Genomic DNA, 24378 nt, shown 5'->3' with positions numbered 1-24378 from the left:
CCCTAATCCCTATCCTGGTATGTATGGCACCCCTCCTTAGGCTATGTGCACACGATGCAGAAATGAAGCAGAAAATTTCTGCATCTCCCTGGCAGAAAAAACGCATGCAGATTGTGCATGCGTTTTTCCTGCAGAATACATGCGGATCCACATGCAGATTCACATGCGTTTCCGCATGCGGGTTGTCAAGCGCTTTCCAGGCGATGTTAGCATCACTTGGAAAGTGCTTGACAACTAGGTCACACTATATAAATCCATGCAAACAGCATGGATTTATACAGTGTGAACCGAGAGAGTGTATATACTTACCTCTGATGGCCCGCGCTGTCCTGCTCAATCTGTTCTCCCTCGCCGGCAACTTTGAATTGAAAGACCTGCCGACGTCAGCGTCACGTGACCCGTCACATGACTCTGACGTCACCGCAGGTCCTACAACTCACTGCAAGTGCCGGGAACCAAGCGGGAGCGCAGCGCGGGCCGACAGAAGGTAAGAATACATTTATTTTTTATTTTATTCTTCTTTTACAGGTTTTTTAATGGTACCTGGGTGTGGATGAGACTCTCCTCTCCTCCACACCCGGGTACCATCCGCACATTAGAACGCACCAATTACGCAAGTACAAATGCTGTCTTGCGGAATTGGCGCGTTCTAATGCAAGTCAATGGCGGCGAAATCGCCGCGTTTCCGCAAAATTAATTGACATGCTGCGGATTTTTGACCGCAGCGTTAACGCTGCGGAAAAATCCGCATCATGGGCACAGCACATGCGGATTTCCATTGGGGAACATTGCTTCCCTTCTACCATGCGTTTTTCATGCGTTTCCGCGGCGTTTACGCAACTGCAAAAACGCCGCGGAAACGCATGAAATACGCATCGTGTGAACACAGCCTTATGCTGCACATAAAAAAAAAAAAAAAAAAACACTCCTACTCACCTTTCTTCTCTCCTCCAGCGTTGTGTCCTGTCTGCCCGCACTGATCTCTCCATGTGAGTAGCGCATGGCGTCACTGCCATGCGCGGCTCACATGGAGAGATCAGCTGCCGGAAGTCACTGCTCCCCACGCCGGGACTGTGTGCGCGGGGAGCAGTGACTTTACTCTCCTTCATAGCCGGCACACAGCGGAGCCACGCTGTGGCTCCTGCTGCTGCCGGCTATCTCCTGTGCCCGCTCATGAAAGGGCATGAGTATTTACCCACGCCCATGGGCGTGGAGAGAGGTTGAATATTCATGTCCTTTAACAGTGGGCACAGGAGATAGCCGGCAGCAGCAGGAGCCGCAGCGAGGCTACACTGTGTACCGCTATTAAGGAGCATGAATATTCACTGCTCCTCACGCCCCATGGGCGTGGGGAGCAGTGAATATTCATTTTCCTTAGCAGCGGGGACAGTGTAGGCTGCAGCAGGCAGCTGCTGCCTCCTGTGCCCTGCTCCTCCACTGATACCGCTCCCCCCACACCACACATAAATATACACCCCCCCAACATTTGGACTATAAGACGCACCCCACATTTTCCTCCAAAATTTTGGAGGAAAAAAGTGCATCATATAGTCAGAAAAATACATAAGTGATTTTAGGGACCACCTAAACCATAAAAGAAACAGGAGAGGCAAAGAGGAACACAAAGCAGAAGATAGTGGTTTGGGGCCAAAATGAGTAACATGTATGTTCCATCCAAACCAAGAGATGCCGCTCAATAACAGAGGATTTTAAACAATTGTGTTTTATGCTAGCAGGCACTATACCACCTCGGTGCTGACTCAGCTCTTTATTTCGAAGCCTTCTGCTACCCATATAAATATATGATGTCCATAGGAATAAAGATGGCAGTGGTCACACGATGTGCCCACATTAATTCTTCTTTAGCTTTTCTCTTGACTTTATCTGCTGCTGTGCTGAATTGGACAGATCAGGGGACGCTGTCATATCACTTGCCCCCACTTTATCTTTATTCATATGGTGTTTGCCCAGGCAGCATCGGGCCTTAAAATAAAAAGATTGGGTGCAATTATGACATAGAACAAAATTTCAAAGTGGTAAGATATAAGCTTCATGACCAATTTTCTGATTTATTACCTTTTAGATGTTCATTCTCCAACTGTTTTTCTTAATATTGTCTCATGTGAAAAAAGGGATTTGTATCTTCTTACTGTGTTCTTTCAGACCCCCAAATTAAATTCTCACATCTGATATCCTGGTAATAACAGTATTCATTAGCAAGATTGAAATATGCCCTCTGCTTTACTTAGTCTATGGAGTATATTACTAGTAAGTGATATTTTAGACAATGCCCGTCTGTGTGATCATGTGGGTATAAGAGGGACTTACATGGAGGATGGAGATACAGCTTACAGCCATTGTTTTGCTTTATAAAGAGTGTGGCAGTAATGTGAACTGTGCCAGTCTCAGGTTATAACAGAGAAGAAGAAGACACCAGGCGGCTGCACCAACATGATCCGATACAGATTAGCTGAAGTTTTTCTCCTTATGGTGTCTGTTCACTTTGCTTGTGCAGGTAAGGTTATTTATTATTCTGTTACCCCACCTGATGAAGACGGCTTAGACCGTTGAAACGCGTTGTGGCAGTGGTATTGGAGGAAGAATAAAAGTCGGTTGACATCTACTAAATTGTCCAGTATTCCTTTGGCGCTCCCTGAGACCGCTGTACCATTGTTTACTTGTGAGATATCTCCATGCGGAGCTAAAGCGGCAGGAGCGGCCTGGTCTATTTGGATGTTTTAGGACCTGCGGTATCCAACCACCGGGTTAAACTACTGAGGACCTGCGGTGACGTGGTATCTGGTCCAGCAGGATCGTGTGACCACTTGAGGAGCACGGAGTTGAAAGGCAAACACCGACAGGACGGTACTACAAATAGAGGTGACCCGGAGCCTCATTAATTACACGCTTAATCTTGGTTGTGTAGACGTACACAACCTTCACAGGTGAGTGTACTGGCACTTTTTAAATTCAGCAAATAGCCCTGTGAGTCTACACATGCGCCCTTTCTTTTCTTTTCACATTTATTATTCTGTGCCGTACATGGAGGATTGGTCTAGTAAAGCTTCTCTGATCTTGAGAAAGGCTTTTGTGGCACCCCAGGGGTCCGGTTGCCACCGTGGCAATGCCTCCCTCACAAGGGGTTATGCCATGCCTGGAAGCAAGGAAGGGTCCCCTAATCAGGTATACCAGCATACAACACTTTCCTGGCTCCAGACCAGGAAGGGGAGCTCTTCCCCTTAGCAACTGGAATCTGGAGGTGGGGTTAGGAAGAGTGAGTTGAGAGAAGTTGAAGACAGGACAGCGACGAGGAAGTGACTCGCCCCCTGGGCCGTGGGGTACTCGAAACCGGGTCTTCTGGTGTACGGTGCTGATGGGGGTAGTAGTGGCAACCCGGTCCCGTGGCTCAGGGTGGTCAGACCAATGTTGTGGCAGCCTATTTATAGATTTGTGAATGTCCGACTACGCCACCTGTGGATTGCGGTCAGGGATAACCGCCGCTGCTAGGCAGACCGCTGAGGCTGGTGTTGGTGTGCAGCTCAAGGGTAGGATAACTCCCCACGGGAAGAGTGTGGCCTCAGGGCAGTGTAGGTGGATGCTGGGGGTGATAGTGGTGGCCGCAATAGTAAAAGATCAGAGTCCATTTCAAAAAGTTTCTGGGTCTTTATTGTAGCTGTTATTAATGACCCAACAGTAGTACCGGTTAGGAATAGGCCTGGGTGTCTGAGAGCATTCGGGGGAGCCCCACTGTTCATGGTGAGTGTGTAGGCCTACCGTTCTCTCTATGCTCTTTCTGACTATCCCCCTCTTCGTGGTGTAATAGCCCACGTCCCTGAGCTTGCCGTGCACTTCTCGCCTGTATAGCTTGCGACTCGGGCCTTGGGTACCTTTTGCTTTCTCCTCGCTGTACTGGTCCCTCTGTGTGGCGGAGCCTCCAGGCTTCTTAGGCCAAGGGACCTGAAATCCCTCGCTGGTTGGTTCTTTGCTGCTGGGAATGATAACCCGGACAGCCTCGGACCCCAATGTCCGGTTAGATTGGTTCTCTGCCAGGACCGGCTCTCGTCGCCTCTGTCCCTGGCTTGCAGTCTCTCCTCTGCCTCACGGACTCCTCAGCTGCTGCTGACCTGTCCCTTCCTCTAAGGAACCCTTCTGGTCACTTCAGAAGTGGGTTCTGGTCTCTCTAACCCTGCCCCAGTTCCAGCTGTTATAGGGCAGCCAGCTCCCCCTACTGGCCTGGGACAGGAGGTGCTGCATGCTAATTGTCCCTAACCAGGGAACCTCCCTCCTGCTCTCAGATGCAGATTAATCACATTTGTGGCAACCAGGCCTGGGGTGCCACATTTTCCCCCCTAGTAAAAGTTAGTACTCCGGGACTAAGCCTTTTTGGCAAAAACAACCGGGTAACATATGCACGACCATAAACACAACATTAATAAATGGCAAAAAACAAAACACAATTGAGTTCTTTAGGTCACAGTGTGGTCTGTGACCGGGTGTCCATGTCACTTAAACAGGTAAGGCTCAAACCGGGTGGGGATCTGTCCTAACCCCCAAGTCCTTGACAGTCTTTGCTTGGACAGTCTTTCTTCCGCGGTTGAGCTTCAAAAGAAGGCACCTTGTGCAATTATTTACAAGCAGTCCCGGTTACTCAAAGTTCATAACCTGTTAGTCCATTTGTCACTAGGAGAAACTAGAAAAACATAATTACTGGTCATGCAATTAACTTTTGTAAACCTTTTTCAACATTAGGCATCATTTACAGGAAAATATATACAGGTCAAACTATTGGCACATCCTATATTCTCCAGCGCAAGGGTATCTGTCCCCTAGTGCTCCGGGTTGACCTACGTAACCCACTGTCTGGTGGTGGTCTAACCTGGCTCTCTTCACTCTTATTGGGGGTGCAGATACTTGCATGGCCTACAGGTAGGTCGGGCAGCTGTCTGCGCGTCCTTTGGCTTACCGCAGGCATGGCAGGCTCACTATCAGCAGAGGTCTGACTCTCCTGGGCTGCTGGTCTGGACTCTTCTGCCTCCGGGGCTGCTTGTCCTTCCAGGCTTCTTAGGCCAAGGGACCTGAAATCCCTCGCTGGTTGGTTCTTTGCAGCTGGGAATGATAACCTGGACAGCCTCGGACCCCAATGTCCGGTTAGATTGGTTCTCTGCCAGGACCGGCTCTCGTCGCCTCTGTCCCTGGCTTGCAGTCTCTCCTCTGCCTCACGGACTCCTCAGCTGCTGCTGACCTGTCCCTTCCTCTAAGGAACCCTTCTGTCACTTCAGAAGTGGGTTCTGGTCTCTCTAACCCTGCCCCAGTTCCAGCTTTTATAGGGCAGCCTGCTCCCCCTACTGGCCTGGGACAAGAGGTGCTGCATGCTAATTGTCCCTAACTGGGGAACCTCCCTCCTGCTCTCAGACGCAGATTAATCACATTTGTGGCAACCAGGCCTGGGGTGCCACAGAAGGACCTGGTGAGTGGAGCTGTGAATAAGCTCACCCCAGAGGGAAGCGCAGAAGAACCAGACATCGGAGTCCGAGGTTGTGGGGCACTGAAGGCCCAGCAGCAGAAACCGGAAGGCAGGAGACTGCAGGTCTCCTGGCCCCATCAGACGCCCGGAGGCTCAGCAGCACCATAGGGCCCAGCACCGCCACGTGGGAGCGACACTTGAGGAAGGCCCGAGCTGCCTGCCATACGGGTGAGAAAAAAGACATTTTACTCAGGGACGAGGGCCACAGCACAGCTATAACCAGCAGGGCCAAAGAGATTAGCGCAGAGGGAAGGCCTCCAACTTCACCTGGCAAGGTGGATTCCCAACTTGCTTCCAGGCCGCCCGGACCTCTACTACCAGCTAGTACCCGTGCCCCGGTCTGCCTAATAACCGCAAGTAAAGATAAGAGGAAAACGCCATTAAGTTGTGGACTGGTCATTATCTGCGCCATCACCTGCATTGCACTACACCAGCAACATCTATAAAATCACCACTTACTGCCCCGGAGCTAAGCTCTGCCTGTGGAGGGCTGAACCAACTTTCATATCTGGACAGTATTATGTGGTACTTTAAATGATTAACCTTAGAGTGTGGCTGCAGAGGATGTTTTAGGTTTCGATTCATTATTACATTTGTGCCTTTTTGTGTAGTTCTTCACCTGTTTTTCATTGTGACTCGCCGTAGGGTACTCGGAACCGGGCCTTCTGGCATGCAGCGCCGATGGGGGTAGTAGTGGCAACCCGGTCCGTGGCTCAGGGTGATCAGACCAAATGCTGTGGCAGTCTATTAGTATAGTTATGAATGTCCGACTACGCCACCCGTGGATTGCGGTCAGGGATAACCGCCGCTGCGAGGCAGACCACTGAGGCTGGTGTTGGTGTGCAGCACAGGGGTAGGATAACTCCCCACGGGAAGAGTGTAGCCTCAGGGCAGTGTAGGTGGATGCTGGGGGTGATGGTGCAGGGCGTCCCAGTACCGTTAGTGCTGACACGACGAGGAAGCACAAAGACAAGGTGTTGCAGTTCAGGTTCTTTACTCACTGTTGTTATCCAAGTCACTTTTGCGCAAGTAGGACTGCTCAAGCCGTGCTGCGTCCACCAGGTGCGGGGCTCCGTCAACCCCAGGCAATTCAGGAGTATGGCACAGAACTCCCTTCTATCGTTTCTCTGGCTCGTGCCCCACCAGTGACCAAACTTCTGTCCAGCTGCCGCGGATCTATACGGGCAGACGTGAGCCCGGTTTCCTGCTATCCTATATGGTGCCTTCCTAGCAGGTTTAGCAGGGGGTCGCACCAATAAATGATCACGACCTCCGGTTCTTGGCTGACGATTATTTGCCTCCACCAACTTGGGATCCGGTACCCTTTTCTTGCCTGACCCGTCACCCGTAATCTCCTGGGTCCTTAGGGTCCCTTCTGCCTTCGTGTTTCTGGGCCTTTCCACTTCTTGGTTCCTTCTCCTTCTGTTCTGTTCCTTTCTCCTCTCTCTCTCTCTCTCTCTCTCTCTCTCTCTCTCGCCCTGCCTGTGTCCCTAGGCCTGGCTCTGGAGGAGATCTCCTGCGGAGCCTCTGCTCCCTGTCTTCTCCTCACAGACTGAACTGAACTTCACTGAACTGAACCACGTTCTAAGATGGTGCCCACCTTTTATACCTCCTCTGTGTGTGTGAGCTCAGGTGACCAGCACCCAATGAGCTCCTACCTCCGCCCAGAAACCAGCCCCTATCTGCTCCCACATCACTAGGTTCCCCCCTCCCCACTCCAGCCAGGGACATGGTCAGTCGTGCCTGCATACTAATGGGAGCACCGTCGAGCTGTCCCCCGGAAATGAGGAGTGTGTATGTGTGCAGCTAACTGAGCCCTGGTCCATACTCCATCCTTACCCGGGAGTGGAATACCACACCTCTGGGCGAGGTGCAATACCCCTGTAGCGGCCGAACCCTCGGGGCGCTACAATTGCATCATATTTTTTAAATTTGCACCTTGTTTAAAAGTCTATTTATGTTTGTCTTTTTTTTATGGTCGCCGTTGTGCACGAGATTTGGGGTTTCCCGATGTTTTCAGCTGATTCATCAATTGCAACTTTTTAAAAAGTAGTGACATTTTTCTCAAATATATTCAAGTTAATTTTTGCACAAAAGTACTCTGTCCTATTGACAGCCCCCTTGCTGCCATCTTGCTACTCCTTACAACCCCAGCATCAAGCTGGACTTCATAATAGACAGTGCAATAGTAAAGAATTGCAGTATATAGAAAACGTGAATGCAGGTTAAAGTCCCCTACTGGTATTGAAAAATAAAATGTTGTAGGGATTCATTCTCTCCGGTAGGCATTAAGCGACACCACCTGTACAGTGTCCATTTTAGGACATGATCAGATATCAAAATCAAACATCAGAATGATGTCAGTTTGAGTTTGATATCTGATCAGGTCCTAAAATGGACACTGTACACCTGCTAACCCACAGTGCCATCAGGGGGTCATCTGTTCCCAGATTCTGGTGAACACCACATATTTCACACAGGGCTCTGCTATTTCCGACTTTCACAGGAGAGCTCTGCTGTCTACAGACTACACGCAATGTTCTGCTACCTACAGACTACATCACACACAGGCTCTGCCACATCACCATTTAGCTCTGCAGACACACAGCCTCACACACAGTGCACACTGCACTAGCAATGCTGACACATACGGCTGCATACTCATTTTACACAGTCTTACACACTGCACACCCTATGTACATCACCGCACATCATGTGGCCTTGTCATTACACATCATGAGTATGACGCGCCCCCTGGGCCGTGGGGTACTCGGTAGCTGGGCCGGTTGGTGCTGGGGATGTCACTGTAGCAGAGACCCGGTCCGTGACCCAGGGCGGTCAATTAAAGATTAAAGAAAAGGTGTTAGAACCCTCCTGTTTGTTTTTTCCATCTTGTGTTTTGCGGTCACGTGACTTTCTGCCTTTATATTCCAACTCCGCCCTTTTGGCTGTGCTGGACTTCATTTTTTGACTGTTTCTCTAGCCAGGTGCTTCGGTGCCTTTCTCTATCAGTTCACTTGGTCTTTCTGGGGCCTCTAGTACCTTTTTGTCTGTTTGTCTTTTTGTGTTCTGCAACAACTTCTCTGTTTAGGAGGTGTCCTATTTTTGTTCCAGTCCTTAGTTCTTTTAGGGACCCCTCCCCTTATGCTATAGGTCTTCGTTCAGACTAGCAGAGGACTAAGGCGGGTATGTTTGCTAGGAACAGGCAGCCCGCTACATCGTAGGGATTCAGCTTAGTTTTACTGTAGGGACAGTTTTCCCTTATCTTTCCTTAGTACATGTTGAAGATCATAACAAAAGGGGAATAAAGTTTTTAGAGATAATGTTCGTGACGCCACCTGTGGTATGCGGCTATATGGGGCCGCCGCTGCAGTGCATATCCACTGGAGCTGATGGTGACGCCGCAGAGTTGGTTCAGCTCTCCACAGGCAGAGCTTAGCTCCAGGGCAGGATATAGAGATTTTATGAGGTAGATGTTGTTGGTGCGGTGTAGTGCAGGGCTGGTGATGGCGCAGCAATTATTCAAGGACACAGTTGGGTGCAGTCTTCAGGTTTTACTCACAGTTGTTCAAGACTCCAGGTTACAGTTAGCGGTGTGTAACCGCCCACGTCGTCCTGTGTCCTCCGGGGTAGGGATCCAGCAATCTCTCCGGTATCTCAGGAGCACTTAAACGGGACCCTGTTCTATGTACCTTTCCTGGTCGTCTCACTGCGCTGGCTCTCACCCTCCTGCCCTGCGCCTCACAATCAGTGTCCCAAGCCAGTGGCCTTGGGCCTTGTTGGGCGACGTGCAGTCCCCTGGACCCTATGTGGCCACCTTTTCAGCGATGTAATTGTGGGTTTTGGCTGCAACACTTTGAAAATGCTACAGCCTCCAGTTGGCTAGCTGAGCCTGGTTGTTCTCTACTAGTTTTGGGGCCGGTCCCCTTCTGCGGCCTGATCCCTTCACGTCAGCATGAATTCGGGCGCACAGGTGGCCTCTGCACTCCCCTGGGATCCCCTCTGTCTTCCTCTGGAGCCCTCCTCACTGCTCCTCTCTCCTCCTGGGCCTCTCTCACTAGGCCCGACTCTTCTCTCCACTCCTCTGACCAGAGCTCCTCCTGAGCTCCTGCTACCAACTTGACTCTGAACACTTCCAGAACCTTCCACCCTCTCTTTTATACTCCTACCCTCTGTGCTCCACTGAGCTTCTTCCTCCACTCACCTCCTTTACCTAGTTCCACCCTCCAGCTAGGGACCAGGGACTGTGCTCTCCCTTAGGAGCAATCTCGACCTTCCCTACTGAAGTAGAGTGTATTGGATGTGGGTGTGTGGGTCCCGGGTAGTACTCCCTCCTTACCTGAGAGTGGGGTACCACACCTCTGGGTGAGATGCTGTACCTCTGTGGCAACTGGACCCAGAGGGGCACCACATGTACACCCCCACACATCATGAGTACATCATGTAACCTTGTCACCACAGCTGACTCCTGGCTGCATAATGGACTTTTGGGCACTACCAGTTAAGCCCACAAATCCCATAGCATGCAACAAGTCCTTTACCACTCCCACTTTGTGGGACATGAACCACAGTCTGTGCATATGGCGACCTGGATCAAGGGATAGTTCTTGGCCTTGCTGTTGATACACCTTACCCCCACCCCAGCGACTAGCATATGCAGAAGTGTGGCCCCCTCCAGGGTAACCAAACTCCCTGAGTCCCGAAATTCCATCACTTGGACACTGTTCCACAGTCACCTGGCATTCCTGAGGTCCCTCACCAGGATGATGAACTGCATTGCAGGCAAGGTAGGCGAAGTAGGCTGTCAGAGTACTATTGCAGGATTTCTCAGTGAAAGGGGCTCCTTCCTTATCCCTCACACTAGGGGGTGCCCTAGTCTATCCCTGTCCCCCAGATTACCCCAGAAGATGGAGATGTCGGGGCCACGTGACTTGCTATGCTCTTGACTTACCCTTAGCTGTTTCCACACCCACCCAGGATGGTGTGAGGCCGAAGTGTATAGGATTACACTAACCAGACAGGCAAGGGAAGTCAGACAGGGGTAAATGAAAACTACATTACTATCATACAAAATACACTCACTAAACAATAGAGTGGAACACAGGGGAGGGTAAGGTAGGTGAAACAAAATAGTAGAGGATGAAGATGAACACACAAACAAACTCCACAAAGAAATCTCCAGAACAACTCTCCAAACGATAAACAACTACTCCAAACCAGGCAGAATGAACTATCACTGGCAATTCCCAAATGCCATTGGCAAGCATATATACCAGACGGGAGTGTCCAACAAAGAACAGCTTAGGCAATCCATGATAGAGTGCTCCAAGAGATCAACTAAACTGATGAACCCTAGCAATGCCAAAGCAAAATCTTCTGGCCCTTCTCTGTCATGGTATCTCTTTGACATAGGCGTTGCGTAGGCCAATGTTGCAGTCCACTGGGCCCCAATATTATGGATCCCGGTTCTCCTCCCCACAACTCCACTTAAAGAGATGGCTCCCATCTCTCAGCACTTCCCTGAGCTGCACCAGCAACGCCATAATATTGAGGCAATGTCACCTTCCAGCCAGACAGCTCCTCCATGCTTTCAGACTGTCTGCAATGCTGTAGGAACCTTTATCTAAGACATCTGTGTGACCCACTACTTCTCAGGTAGCGTTAGCCCTCCCTGGGAAAGGTGTACTCGGACGGTGGGCCGGTGGAAAAAGGGGAATGCTGTCGCGGCCTAGACCCGGTCCGTGCCCAGGGCGCACACATTAAAAATATGGGCTAGAGGATGAGTGGTTAATTGTCGACTACGCCACCTGTGGTGTCTGGTGATCCGCCACCAGCGCTGCTGCAGTCCTCTGAGGCGGGATGTTGTGGCAGCCGAAGATAGTACTACTCCCCACAGGCGGAGCAGGGCCTCAGGGCAGGGATGACAGGAGGATCAGGGGAGTAGTAGTAGGTGCTGTGGTGTGGTGTCGTGCTGCAATAATGAACCGGAGGCAATGGATGCAGTCTTCCAAGCTTTACTCACGTTGTTAGAGGTCAGCTGCAAGGCTTCTCCTTGCTCCTCACGGCGTGCTGCGGCCAACAGGAAAGGGGGTTCGGCACGCTCCGGGTAGTCCGGGTGCATCAATCAGGACCCCCGCACCAGAGTGTTCCTAGAATCTCCCACTAGGTCCTCAACTGTCCATATGTGGTGCGTGTTGTATGCACTTTGGTGAAAGGCCGGTTCCCGCTGCATCAGCGCAGTTTAAGGGATACGGGTGGCGTACGCCACTCCGTCCATATCCCCCTTAGGGATCCAGAAGGCCTCCGAGCTTCTCCGTCTGAGACGCGAAGTAGCAAAGTCAGATATCGGGGGCCGGTACCCCTTTTGCAGCAGGAGTCCCTCTGACTAAGCCAGAGTGGAGAGTACAGGTGGCGTATACCGCTCCGTCCATATTCCCTGGGATCCTTTTGCCTGTGGAGCTTTACTCCTCCGCTCCCCTCCAGGCCTTCTTAGGTAGGGACCTTGACCGGGTAGAGACAGCCGTTAACTCTAACCCGCTCCTCGTCTCAAGGCCAGAGCACGAGGACCGTGTATCTTCAGCAGGCTGCAGGTCCTAACAGGAAGCAACATTCAGCGGTGAAGACCACAATCAAAAGACCTTGAACCTAAGATGGCCGTTAATTAAATATTTATCAAGAAGTGTAACTTAAAGGTGTGTCCTCCACCCTCACCCACTACTAGGTTCCCCCTATCTTTGGTCCCCCCCCCATCTCCTCTATCCCGGCTGGGGCAGCACACCGGTGCCTTAAAGCCCCCCGCAGGACAAGAGTGGTGTATTGTTGAGTGAAGATGTGGGGTCCTGACAGGTGCTCCATCCTTACCTCGGAGAGGAGATACCACACCTCTTTTACAAGATGCAGTACCCCTGTGGCGACCGAACCCTCAGGGGCGCCACACATCCAATCCTTACACAGCAATCGCCTATATTCTTTGGAATTTCACACCCTTATTTCATCCAACAATTGTAGGGATTCACTCTCTCTGGTAGGCATTTGACTTTTGGTAGCGTTCACACAGGCAGTGCAGTTTTGGTTCAAACACATGCAGTTTTTATTGCTTTACACAGGTTGCACAGCACCAAAACAAACTCAAACACAAATCACTAGCCTTGTCCAGGTGCTAACAGATCCTGCCTACTCGCACACGGCTGAGCTATCTCCAGCTCGGTCAAACAAAACAACTATTGTCCAAAGCAACCACTGATACTTGTGGTTCTCTGCACATGGCCTGTGCATTTAATCATGATTACATATGTCAGTGTGTGCTCACCCGCACAGATTACAGTCCTTTCTCCCAGAGCAGACTTCATATACAGAAGAGGCATGATCCAACCAATTGTGGTATCCCCTTCCGCCTGAGCTCCAGCAGCTTCCAGCACCAAACAGAAGTGTTCAACAAGGCACAGTTCACACTGACTAGGGTGCAGCTTCCACCTAGTTGTCTGCAGCTCTCGCAAATAGGCACATAAAGTGCAATATACCTAATGAATTGGGACTGATATGAACCCATTTATTGTCCATATGTACGAATCAAGGTGCAAGTGCCCCAAGAGAAAACAACACAGGGGAAAGTGACGAAGTGCAAGAAGATTTTATTAAGATGAAAGAACAAAAAAGCATGAGTGTTATTAAAAACAAAAAGGGAAAAAAAGATGTTGGAAAACGAAAAAGTGATAAGTGCACTTATAATAATATCACAATAGTGAAAAGCAGTTGGAGACCTAAATGGAAACATGCAAAAATGGCACGCTAATATATATGTATATGTATAGTACTATGAGTGGCCATCTCTGGGTTAAATCATATATGAGAAGTCCAGTAGAGGTGAATAAAACCTAAGTCCAGAAAAATTTTGATGGTGTACAGATGTTTTCTCCAATGTGGATAAGGCTAAATCTTATACATGAGTCCAATACAAATGAGCATGGACAAAGTCCAAGAGGATATTCATGGTACACAAATGTCTTCTCCAATAGGCGTAAGGGATAGTCCCGAAACGTACAGGATAGGCCAGTGCGATGGCAATTAAAACTGTGAAGAAAGCTTTTAGGGTATGTGAAGACAAGCATTCCAGCCTGTGGCCCAGACGCTGCGGAGGAGCCGCGCGCAGATATGCAAATGAGCTCCGCCTTTTTCTTTTTTTTTTAACCTACGGACTTTTCTCATAGAGATTAGGTCTATGGGGAAAGTCCGCATGCGGACCCGCAGGAGAAATTTACATGCTGCGGTCAGGAAAGACGCACCGCATGTCAGTTTCCGCGGGTGCACAGAGACGCAAAGTGGACATGGGATTTGTACAAATCCCATCCACTATGCTGTAACAGCTGGCCGCTGCGGGTTTGACGCTGCATAAGTCTGCAGCATCAAACCCGCAGCGGCTCCGGATCGTCTGCACACACCCTTAGGGTTTTTTAATACATCAAATGCACATGTAGCACCCCGAGGGCTCGGTTGCTACAGGGGTATTGCATATCAACCAGATGTGCGATATTTGACTTCCAGGTAAGGATGGAGCGTGGCTCAGGACCCTAACACCCACATGCACTACACCACATTTCCGGGGGACAGCTCGACGGTGCTCCCATTATATGCAGGCACGACTAACCTTGTCCCTGGCTGGAGTGGGGGGAGGGAACACCTAGAGAGTGGAACCCGGTAGTGTGTGGGTGGGGGAAGTAGATCACGGGTGCACTGAGTACAGGAGTATAAGAGGGGGGCACCATCTTGGAGCAGGGAGTCAGAGTGAGAGGAGAAGACAGGGAGCAGAGCTGCTGCATGGGCTCTGCTCCACCGGCAGGCCCTGTCAGGAGGCCTGAGCCTGGAGAGGAAGAGAGAGGAGAGGAGCGGAGTAGGCTCCAAGAAAGACAGAAGGGACCCTAGGGGTGTGGACCGGCTGGTAGCCACCACACGCCCGCCGCTACCAGAGTAGGGGGGTCAGGCCAGGAAGACGGGTACCGGATCCCGAACTAGTGGAGGAGGGAAACTAGCCTCAGCTAGGAACCGGAGACTGCGGCATTTCATGTGACACAGTCCCTCGCTACACCCTCTAGAAAGGCACCACATAGGGCCAGGGAAACGGAGGCCAACGTTTGCCCACCAAGACGGCCCGAGGCAGCTAGACAGAAGTGTGGTCACTAGTGGGGTTGAACGGCCAGAGAAAGGACACATAGAGGGGATCCTGAAAAGCGCTCCGGAACTACTTGGGAGTTGACCGAGCCCCTCACCTGGTGAGCACAGCGCGACACGGGCGGCCACGGTCTGCAGCAGTGGCCTGGAGTACTAACCGTGAGTAAAGACCCTGAACTGCACCACAAAGACTCCGAGTTGTTTCTGCTGCGCTCGTGCACCATCACTCTCATCATCCACTCCGGCTGCCCTGAGGCTATACTCCTCCCGTGGGGAGTTATCCCATTTTCTGCTGCGCACACAACACCGACCTCAGCGGTCTGCCTCGCAGCGGCGGTTCAGTGACCGCAATCCACGGGTGGCGTAGTCGGACATTAACCTTAAAACCTATATAGACTGGCCATTTGGTTTGACCGCCCTGGGCACAGACCGGGTCGCCGCCACGGAGACTACAACCCCCAGGAGACCCGGCTCCGGGTATTCCCCCACACACACGGCCCAGGGGGTGCGTCACACATGTAGATAAAAAAATGAAAGAATCCCTTTAGGCCAACAGGAATATTAAATAGGGAAATAAGGTATCAAGAGTGTACACAACTCTGTTGTGTACGCACATTAATGTGTATGCACATTAACAAAAGAGAGGTAGAGGGAGAATAAAACCAACTAAAAATCATACATATATAAATATATACTGTATGTATAAAGAATTAAAACAAATATGTACAAAAAGAAAGATACGAAAGGGAGAGAGAAAAGGGAGGAACAATAATGGAATTTAACTCAAAGAAACGAGGCAAATTATGTGTATTCGTTTAACCCTTGTGGATTCTGTGTTGGGTTGATTACCTTGAGTGAGGCGGAGTCCGAGGGAGTCTCATTCTTCTGGGGTTTTGAATGATATCTCCTCCTCCCATACGGTCTGGCACAATACACAGCTCTTCTCTTTCTATTACAAAGTGGGTAATCCCTAATGCTACTTGTAGATGCATTTAATTCAGTTTCAGCAGAGACCATAGATGTCGTAGAAGATGGTCGACGATTTTGTACGTTAGATGACTTCCAGCGATAGACCTTATTTGACTGAAAATCAGTAATATCACGCTGAAATTTTTTCCCTTTTATTATTTGAATTTCTTTTTCCCAAGTATCCAATTGGGTATCCATCTCTTTTTTCATCAATTACCAATATCACCTCAAGTGATCAGCATTCAGGTTTATACAAACAATAGTCTGTGTTGAGCAACGAAAGAAGAACACCGCTGCTCTGGACTCCTCACGCGCGCCGGCATCTTCCCGCTCTGCACTGTGACGGCTCAGGAGAGAGCGCGGTGTAAAGTCGTCACCGCGCCCTCTGACTTGAGACGTCACAGTCAGAGGATGCGGAAGACGCTGCGGAGGCACAGGGAGAGGTATGTATTGTGCCGCCGGGTGCCGGGGCCCTGAGCAAGCGGGGGGGGGGGCGCTGACACCGCTCTCCTCCGCTCACGGGTCCCATAGCGCGGCAGGGTGAGTGGGCCCCTCCGCCTGCTCAGGGCCCCGGCACTTGCCCGGGTGCTGACGCCAGCCCTGGATGCAGGCACAGAAAAGTTAACAGTTAGTCAGTCCCGCAGATGTGAGGAGTGTTTAGAAATAAGAGGAGAGTTGCTTCCTAGTTACAGGGAGTCAGCAGTTAGTTGTGAAGTGAAGTCTGGACACAAGGAGTGTGATAGATGAGGCCGCATAGTAATGAGTGTGTGAAGAAAGAAGAACAGAGATAGCAAGATTCTGTTACTGGCTCCAGAGGCAGAGTGATACGGCCAGAACATCTTGGACCCCATGTGAGGAAGTGGAAAAGACACAGAAAGAGAACTCAGCTGTAGTGAGTACAGCTGGAAGATAGAAATAGAGCTGTGGGTTGTGGGCCCAAGGCAGCTAGTAGAGGAGTGGGGCTTTAGAGGCAACTTGTAGGCCAGACCTGTGAGTTATAGCGAATAAATACTGGACTTGCCGGGCTTGGGCATGGATATCACTGGAGAGGGCTGTTGTCAGTGAAGTTGAGACAAAAGGAATGGAGTGGTCAGGACAGGCTTGCCGTATTGCTAAACTGTTGCTTACAAGTGAACTGCTGCAACGTATAACCCAAATGTCTGTGCCTCTGTAAAACAGATGAAGATGTGACTAATAAGCTTTGTGCCTGCTATCGCTTGTCTATACATTACACCAGTTTCAATAGTAATGTCACGGGTGTGTCAGAGGTGACAGTCACCCTGCAGTTGGTTGCAGGAGATCTCTACGTTTGGCATTACAGACATCTTCTTAGAGGCTGACTGTCTCTAGGACCCAGGGGCTACCTCCCTCTGGCTAATTAGCTTTCTTGCCTGGGTGTATAAATACCTGGTGTGTCTGAGAGGGAGGTGCCGGCGATATGCATTGCTTGTGAGGCTTTAGCAAGAGCAGTACTTCTTTCTCTCTGGAGCTTGAGGCCCTGTGCGCATTTGTCTGGATTAGTCTAAAGCTCAGCAATTTCCCCCTGTTTGTTTACCCTAGTTGTCTATAGAGCTTAGTGGAGATTGACTAGTGCTCATCTCCTCCCTTCCCTAGCCTTAGCCATACGCCAGGGAAAGTCAGGGCGAGGCACGCGTGCGGCAATTGGTGAAGAGCCAATATAGGGATGGTAGTTGAGACAGGGTGACACTAGACCAGACTAGGAAGTCTCCACTCCCCCCTTTCCCTAGTGTGTAGGCTCCCTTTCCCTTTTCCCTCTGCACTAAGTCTTTCCCACACCCTGCGTGAGAAGTAAAGACTGTTCTCTTTTTATAAAATAGACTGATTTTTTTCTTTGTGATCGTAATACATCAGGGTGTTCCTGCACCATCTGATGGTCTGCGGCCTGATTACAGAATATCTGAAGGGACTAACTACACACTGTTTCACCTATGCCTAGGGTCGCAGTGCCACATCCTGACCCATTTGACCCTTACACTCATACAGCTATGTAGATGGAGAAATAAAAATTTAAAGTGCGAAAAGGAGAATTGGCCTCGGTGGGAGAGGGTTAAACATAATGTTGGTAAAAATTGAGTAACATTAATGTGATTTCAGTATAACTACAGCCCCGGCGCATTTCATGTCTCACACAGGCGATCACTCTCACTATTTCTTTGATACTGCAACCACTGATTTGACATCAAATATGACTTCATACACAATGAGTAGGACGCTGGATGACGTCACTCTAATGTGGTACGACAGCAACGATGAAGTGGTGGAACGTCGCGTTCCCTGGTATAAAAGTCCATATGAAACTTTATTGGATGCAAGTAAAGAATTTTATTCATCGCAGATAGATATGATAAACATCCTACACGATTACATACATTATTCAAATCACACGGAGGGTAAGTAGCCTTCATATATTTCCAGCATTTTATTTCCATGTTGCAGTACGTGCACCTGTATATTCTGCACTTTTTAGTGCGGCTGAACCACATGAATTGGACATTTTACAAATAAAATATCTGTTTGTATATTCTTTCTTTTTTTATAGGACACAAAGGTCCATCATTATCAGGTCACACATTTTTTCTCTGCTCTAACATTACTCTTATGGTTACCCCACCTGGGGACTTCTCCTGTCATAATGTTCCGTTCCTTTTGCTTTCAACATGGGTCCTACAGTGACATATGGAAGTGCAGTGATGAGTGTAGACTGCCTTCCTTGTGCTGTGGTATATGATAGGCAGGGGAGACGTAGTTTAGACTCATCACTCCACTCTCCATGCCATTGCGGTGCAGTGGCCATCTTGAAAGGAGAAGCCAAACGGAGGGCACCAAGTAGGGTGGGAGCTATACATGATAAGCTCATAGTCACTCATACAGGAAAAACAGTTGAATGAAAGAGCCCTAACAAATGGAAATAAAAAAGATGGAAAATTTACGTTTTTCATTGAGTTGCCCAATAATCCTCCACACAGAGATATTCTCCTAAGAAAGACAAAATCTCACATTTACTTTCTTAAATATTCAGGTTTCAGATTTATTAACCTTTTGGACTGACAGCAGCTCTGGAGATGTGTAATATTAAAATTATTCATCCAAAATACAAATTGCCTAGTTGTGCACAGTGTACATGAGGCACTTCAGCAGGCACTTTATTGGACAACTCCTTTTTGACTTGGGGTTATACTGCGATGGGAAAGTGTTCACTTTACTTTGTGAGCAGAGTATATTAGATAATTGCATTATACAATAAATGGACTGGACAAAAGTTCATGGACTAATTTAATAATTTGGTGAATTTTCCTTGTGTTTTTATGGTTTATAGGATTCCACATTGTGCAGAGATTACAAGGATGCTTTCTGTAGGATAACCGCACAGTCCAGGCTTCATTCAGTTATCATTATGATGGAGAACCATTTATGTCTTTTTTTTTTTAAATCAGATACTTTTTATTAAAAAACTTTTTTTAACATTGCACATAAACAACATTGAGGCATCACCCAACTGGCAATGCCCTTCAAAACTAGAGATGAGCGGTGTTCGACTCGAACTGTTCGCCAATCTCAAATTCGAGCTGTTTTGGGTGGTGTTCGAGCCGGTCGGCGAACACGAACGATTTGAAAAAAATTCGGCTGTTCGAGGTTATGTTCGATAACTGTTCGTGCACCAAAATCATAACTGGATTTTTTCTCAGTAATGCTGATAATCAATGTTAATACGCAGTTTGAGTGTACAGCGGGGGGAGGGGCAGGGGATGGATCTCTGCAGGAATAATGAAGATCTCCATTTTTTTTTCTCTTTCCCGCATTTGCAGTGGGGAGGTGCAATCTGTCAGCCTATCAGCAGCGCACACACGGAGCGAAGTGCTTTTTTTCACACAAGCAAGGGCATGTGTCATTGGCAGTGTATGTCACATGTCCTTGCCGTATAAGACCAAGCCATTTTCCCCGTCGCCACCATTTTCTCACTGCTGCAGCTGCGTGTTAGACGGCACCGCTGTTGCTGTGTGCGCTATACTTTGTTAATTTCAAGCCAATTTTCGCACAAATCTACAGATAGCTTGGGAGTAGGGAATAGTTGTGATTGCCGTCCTTTTAAGGACTAGGTTACATCATTTCCTACGACTTTTAGCAGGCAGGTCTGTACTCTTAAATAGGTTGCGAGTAAAGACTAATTGTAATTGCAGTCCTTTTGAGGGCTAGGTTACATCAGTTCCTATCACTTTTATCAGGCAAGTCTGTGCTCTTAAATAGATAGGTTGGGAGTAAAGACTAATTGTAATTGCAGTCCTTTTCAGGGCTAGGTTACATCAGTTCCTATCACTTTTATCAGGCAGGTCTGTGCTCTTAAATAGATAGGTTGGGAGTAAAGACTAATTGTAATTGCAGTCCTTTTGAGGGCTAGGTTACATCAGTTCCTATCACTTTTTGCCAGACAGGTCTGTTTTAGTGCTGTGCAAGTTTTTTTCACAGCATTTGGCTAAATCTAGCAAAGCAAATCCTTTTTGGCCTCTTGCAGTGTGTGTTAGTCAGTGGAGTAATCTCAATAGCAAAAAGAACTTCGGCACTCCATACATGAAAATATAAGAAATATTGTATCTAGACTAATGTCACTTTGAAAAATGAAGGTTTTTTGCGCATAATTTGGCCAATTTATGTGTGCCCATCAACCACGACAAGGTCACCTTCGTATGATGGGAAACTACGCTATGCTACCACTGGATATGCCACTCTTGGGCTGTAAGCCTGTATGGACAATATGTCTCTGCTTGGGCTTTTAACCTACAATGTATGGGCTGGTAGAGCTAGTTAAAACCACCTGTGACTGAATGGGAGGGACACATGGTCAGAAAAAAGGCTGTCAAACTTCTAATAGTGTGAACACGTACCTGCTGCAATGCTCCAGGAGCGGGATCCCAAAATGATTAATAGAAAAAAGAGAGGGGTCGCTCACTGGTCTATTCGGGTGCTCTGAAGAAAAGAGTAATCTCAATAGCAAAAAGAACTTCGGCACTCCATACATGAAAATATAAGAAATATTGTATCTAGACTAATGTCACTTTGAAAAATGAAGGTTTTTTGCGCATAATTTGGCCAATTTATGTGTGCCCATCAACCACGACAAGGTCACCTTCGTATGATGGGAAACTACGCTATGCTACCACTGGATATGCCACTCTTGGGCTGTAAGCCTGTATGGACAATATGTCTCTGCTTGGGCTTTTAACCTACAATGTATGGGCTGGTAGAGCTAGTTAAAACCACCTGTGACTGAATGGGAGGGACACATGGTCAGAAAAAAGGCTGTCAAACTTCTAATAGTGTGAACACGTACCTGCTGCAATGCTCCAGGAGCGGGATCCCAAAATGATTAATAGAAAAAAGAGAGGGGTCGCTCACTGGTCTATTCGGGTGCTCTGAAGAAAAGAGTAATCTCAATAGCAAAAAGAACTTCGGCACTCCATACATGAAAATATAAGAAATATTGTATCTAGACTAATGTCACTTTGAAAAATGAAGGTTTTTTGTGCATAATTTGGCCAATTTATGTGTGCCCATCAACCACGACAAGGTCACCTTCGTATGATGGGAAACTACGCTATGCTACCACTGGATATGCCACTCTTGGGCTGTAAGCCTGTATGGACAATATGTCTCTGCTTGGGCTTTTAACCTACAATGTATGGGCTGGTAGAGCTAGTTAAAACCACCTGTGACTGAATGGGAGGGACACATGGTCAGAAAAAAGGCTGTCAAACTTCTAATAGTGTGAACACGTACCTGCTGCAATGCTCCAGGAGCGGGATCCCAAAATGATTAATAGAAAAAAGAGAGGGGTCGCTCACTGGTCTATTCGGGTGCTCTGAAGAAAAGAGTAATCTCAATAGCAAAAAGAACTTCGGCACTCCATACATGAAAATATAAAAAATATTGTATCTAGACTAATGTCACTTTGAAAAATGAAGGTTTTTTGCGCATAATTTGGCCAATTTATGTGTGCCCATCAACCATGACAAGGTCACCTTCGTATGATGGGAAACTACGCTATGCTACCACTGGATATGCCACTCTTGGGCTGTAAGCCTGTATGGACAATATGTCTCTGCTTGGGCTTTTAACCTACAATGTATGGGCTGGTAGAGCTAGTTAAAACCACCTGTGACTGATTTCTATTAATCATTTTGGGATCCTGCTCCTGGAGCATTGCAGCAGGTACGTGTTCAGACTATTAGAAGTTTGACAGCCTTTTTTCTGACCATGTGTCCCTCCCATTCAGTCACAGGTGGTTTTAACTAGCTCTACCAGCCCATACATTGTAGGTTAAAAGCCCAAGCAGAGACATATTGTCCATACAGGCTTACAGCCCAAGAGTGGCATATCCAGTGGTAGCATAGCGTAGTTTCCCATCATACGAAGGTGACCTTGTCGTGGTTGATGGGCACACATAAATTGGCCAAATTATGCGCAAAAAACCTTCATTTTTCAAAGTGACATTAGTCTAGATACAATATTTCTTATATTTTCATGTATGGAGTGCCGAAGTTCTTTTTGCTATTGAGATTACTCTTTTCTTCAGAGCACCCGAATAGACCAGTGAGCGACCCCTCTCTTTTTTCTATTAATCATTTTGGGATCCCGCTCCTGGAGCATTGCAGCAGGTACGTGTTCACACTATTAGAAGTTTGACAGCCTTTTTTCTGACCATGTGTCCCTCCCATTCAGTCACAGGTGGTTTTAACTAGCTCTACCAGCCCATACATTGTAGGTTAAAAGCCCAAGCAGAGACATATTGTCCATACAGGCTTACAGCCCAAGAGTGGCATATCCAGTGGTAGCATAGCGTAGTTTCCCATCATACGAAGGTGACCTTGTCGTGGTTGATGGGCACACATAAATTGGCCAAATTATGCGCAAAAAACCTTCATTTTTCAAAGTGACATTAGTCTAGATACAATATTTCTTATATTTTCATGTATGGAGTGCCGAAGTTCTTTTTGCTATTGAGATTACTCTTTTCTTCAGAGCACCCGAATAGACCAGTGAGCGACCCCTCTCTTTTTTCTATTAATCATTTTGGGATCCCGCTCCTGGAGCATTGCAGCAGGTACGTGTTCACACTATTAGAAGTTTGACAGCCTTTTTTCTGACCATGTGTCCCTCCCATTCAGTCACAGGTGGTTTTAACTAGCTCTACCAGCCCATACATTGTAGGTTAAAAGCCCAAGCAGAGACATATTGTCCATACAGGCTTACAGCCCAAGAGTGGCATATCCAGTGGTAGCATAGCGTAGTTTCCCATCATACGAAGGTGACCTTGTCGTGGTTGATGGGCACACATAAATTGGCCAAATTATGCGCAAAAAACCTTCATTTTTCAAAGTGACATTAGTCTAGATACAATATTTCTTATATTTTCATGTATGGAGTGCCAAAGTTCTTTTTGCTATTGAGATTACTCTTTTCTTCAGAGCACCCGAATAGACCAGTGAGCGACCCCTCTCTTTTTTCTATTAGTCAGTGGAGTAGCCTATCTGTGTTGCAAGCTACACCATTTGTGTATAGAATACCAATTTTTTTACTGCACCTAGTGAAGTCAAACCTTTTGGGCATAGCATCATTCTATTAGTCCATCTATACTAACCTCCACCAGGTTGCAAATTCAATATAATTTTTATCTGCATCTAGCTCTGAAAAAATATTTCGGCTTGTAGCAGTGAGTGGGACTTGTTCTATTAGTCCATCTATACTAACCTCCACAAGGTTGCAAATTCAATATAATTTTTATCTGCATCTAGCTCTGAACAAAAATTTGGGCTTCGGCTTGTAGCAGTGAGTGGGACTTGTTCTATTAGTCCATCTATACTAACCTCCACCAGGTTGCAAATTCAATATAATTTTTATCTGCATCTAGCTCTGAAAAAATATTTTGGCTTCGGCTTGTAGCAGTGTGTGGGACTTGTTCTATTAGTCCATCTATACTAACCTCCACCAGGTTGCAAACTCAATATAATTTTTTTCTGCATCTAGCTCTGAAAAAATATTTTGGCTTGTAGCAGTGTGTGGGACTTGTTCTATTAGTCCATCTATACTAACCTCCACCAGGTTGCAAATTCAATATAATTTTTTTCGGCATCTAGCTCTGAAAAAATATTTCGGCTTGTAGCAGTGTGTGGGACTTGTTCTATTAGTCCATCTATACTAACCTCCACCAGGTTGCAAATTCAATATAATTTTTATCTGCATCTAGCTCTGAAAAAATATTTGGGCTTCGGCTTGTAGCAGTGTGTGGGACTTGTTCTATTAGTCCATCTATACTAACCTCCACCAGGTTGCAAATTCAATATAATTTTTTTCTGCATCTAGCTCTGAAAAAATATTTCGGCTTGTAGCATTGTGTGGGACTTGTTCTATTAGTCCATCTATACTAACCTCCACCAGGTTGCAAATTCAATATCATTTTTTTCTGCATCTAGCTCTGAAAAAATATTTTGGCTTCTAGCAGTGTGTGGGACTTGTTCTATTAGTCCATCTATACTAACCTCCACCAGGTTGCAAATTCAATATAATTTTTTTCTGCATCCAGCTCTGAAAAAATATTTCGGCTTGTAGTAGTGTGTGGGACTTGTTCTATTAGTCCATCTATACTAACCTCCACCAGGTTGCAAATTCAAAATAATTTTTATCTGCATCTAACTCAGCCAATACTT

The 24378-nt window shown here is 47.6% G+C and overlaps 1 protein-coding gene across 2 annotated transcripts in view; it reads left to right on the top strand.

Moving 5' to 3' along the window:
• LOC141155186 (H-2 class I histocompatibility antigen, alpha chain-like) overlaps positions 1–24378 on the top strand; it is a 146167-nt gene that overhangs the window by 75603 nt on the left and 46186 nt on the right. For both annotated transcript variants that reach the window (XM_073641906.1, XM_073641905.1), the window contains exon 2: positions 17812–18069. In XM_073641906.1, the coding sequence (XP_073498007.1) occupies positions 17812–18069 (258 nt within the window). The remainder of the gene's footprint in view (positions 1–17811; positions 18070–24378) is intronic.

This window comes from Phyllobates terribilis, unplaced genomic scaffold (genome assembly GCF_046119375.1).
Source record: "Phyllobates terribilis strain yellow unplaced genomic scaffold, ASM4611937v1 Scaffold_7__3_contigs__length_470593459, whole genome shotgun sequence".
NCBI lineage: Eukaryota > Metazoa > Chordata > Amphibia > Anura > Dendrobatidae > Phyllobates > Phyllobates terribilis.
The sequence above is the reverse complement of the archived record's forward strand: the minus strand, read 5'-3'. Positions and strand labels throughout refer to the sequence as shown.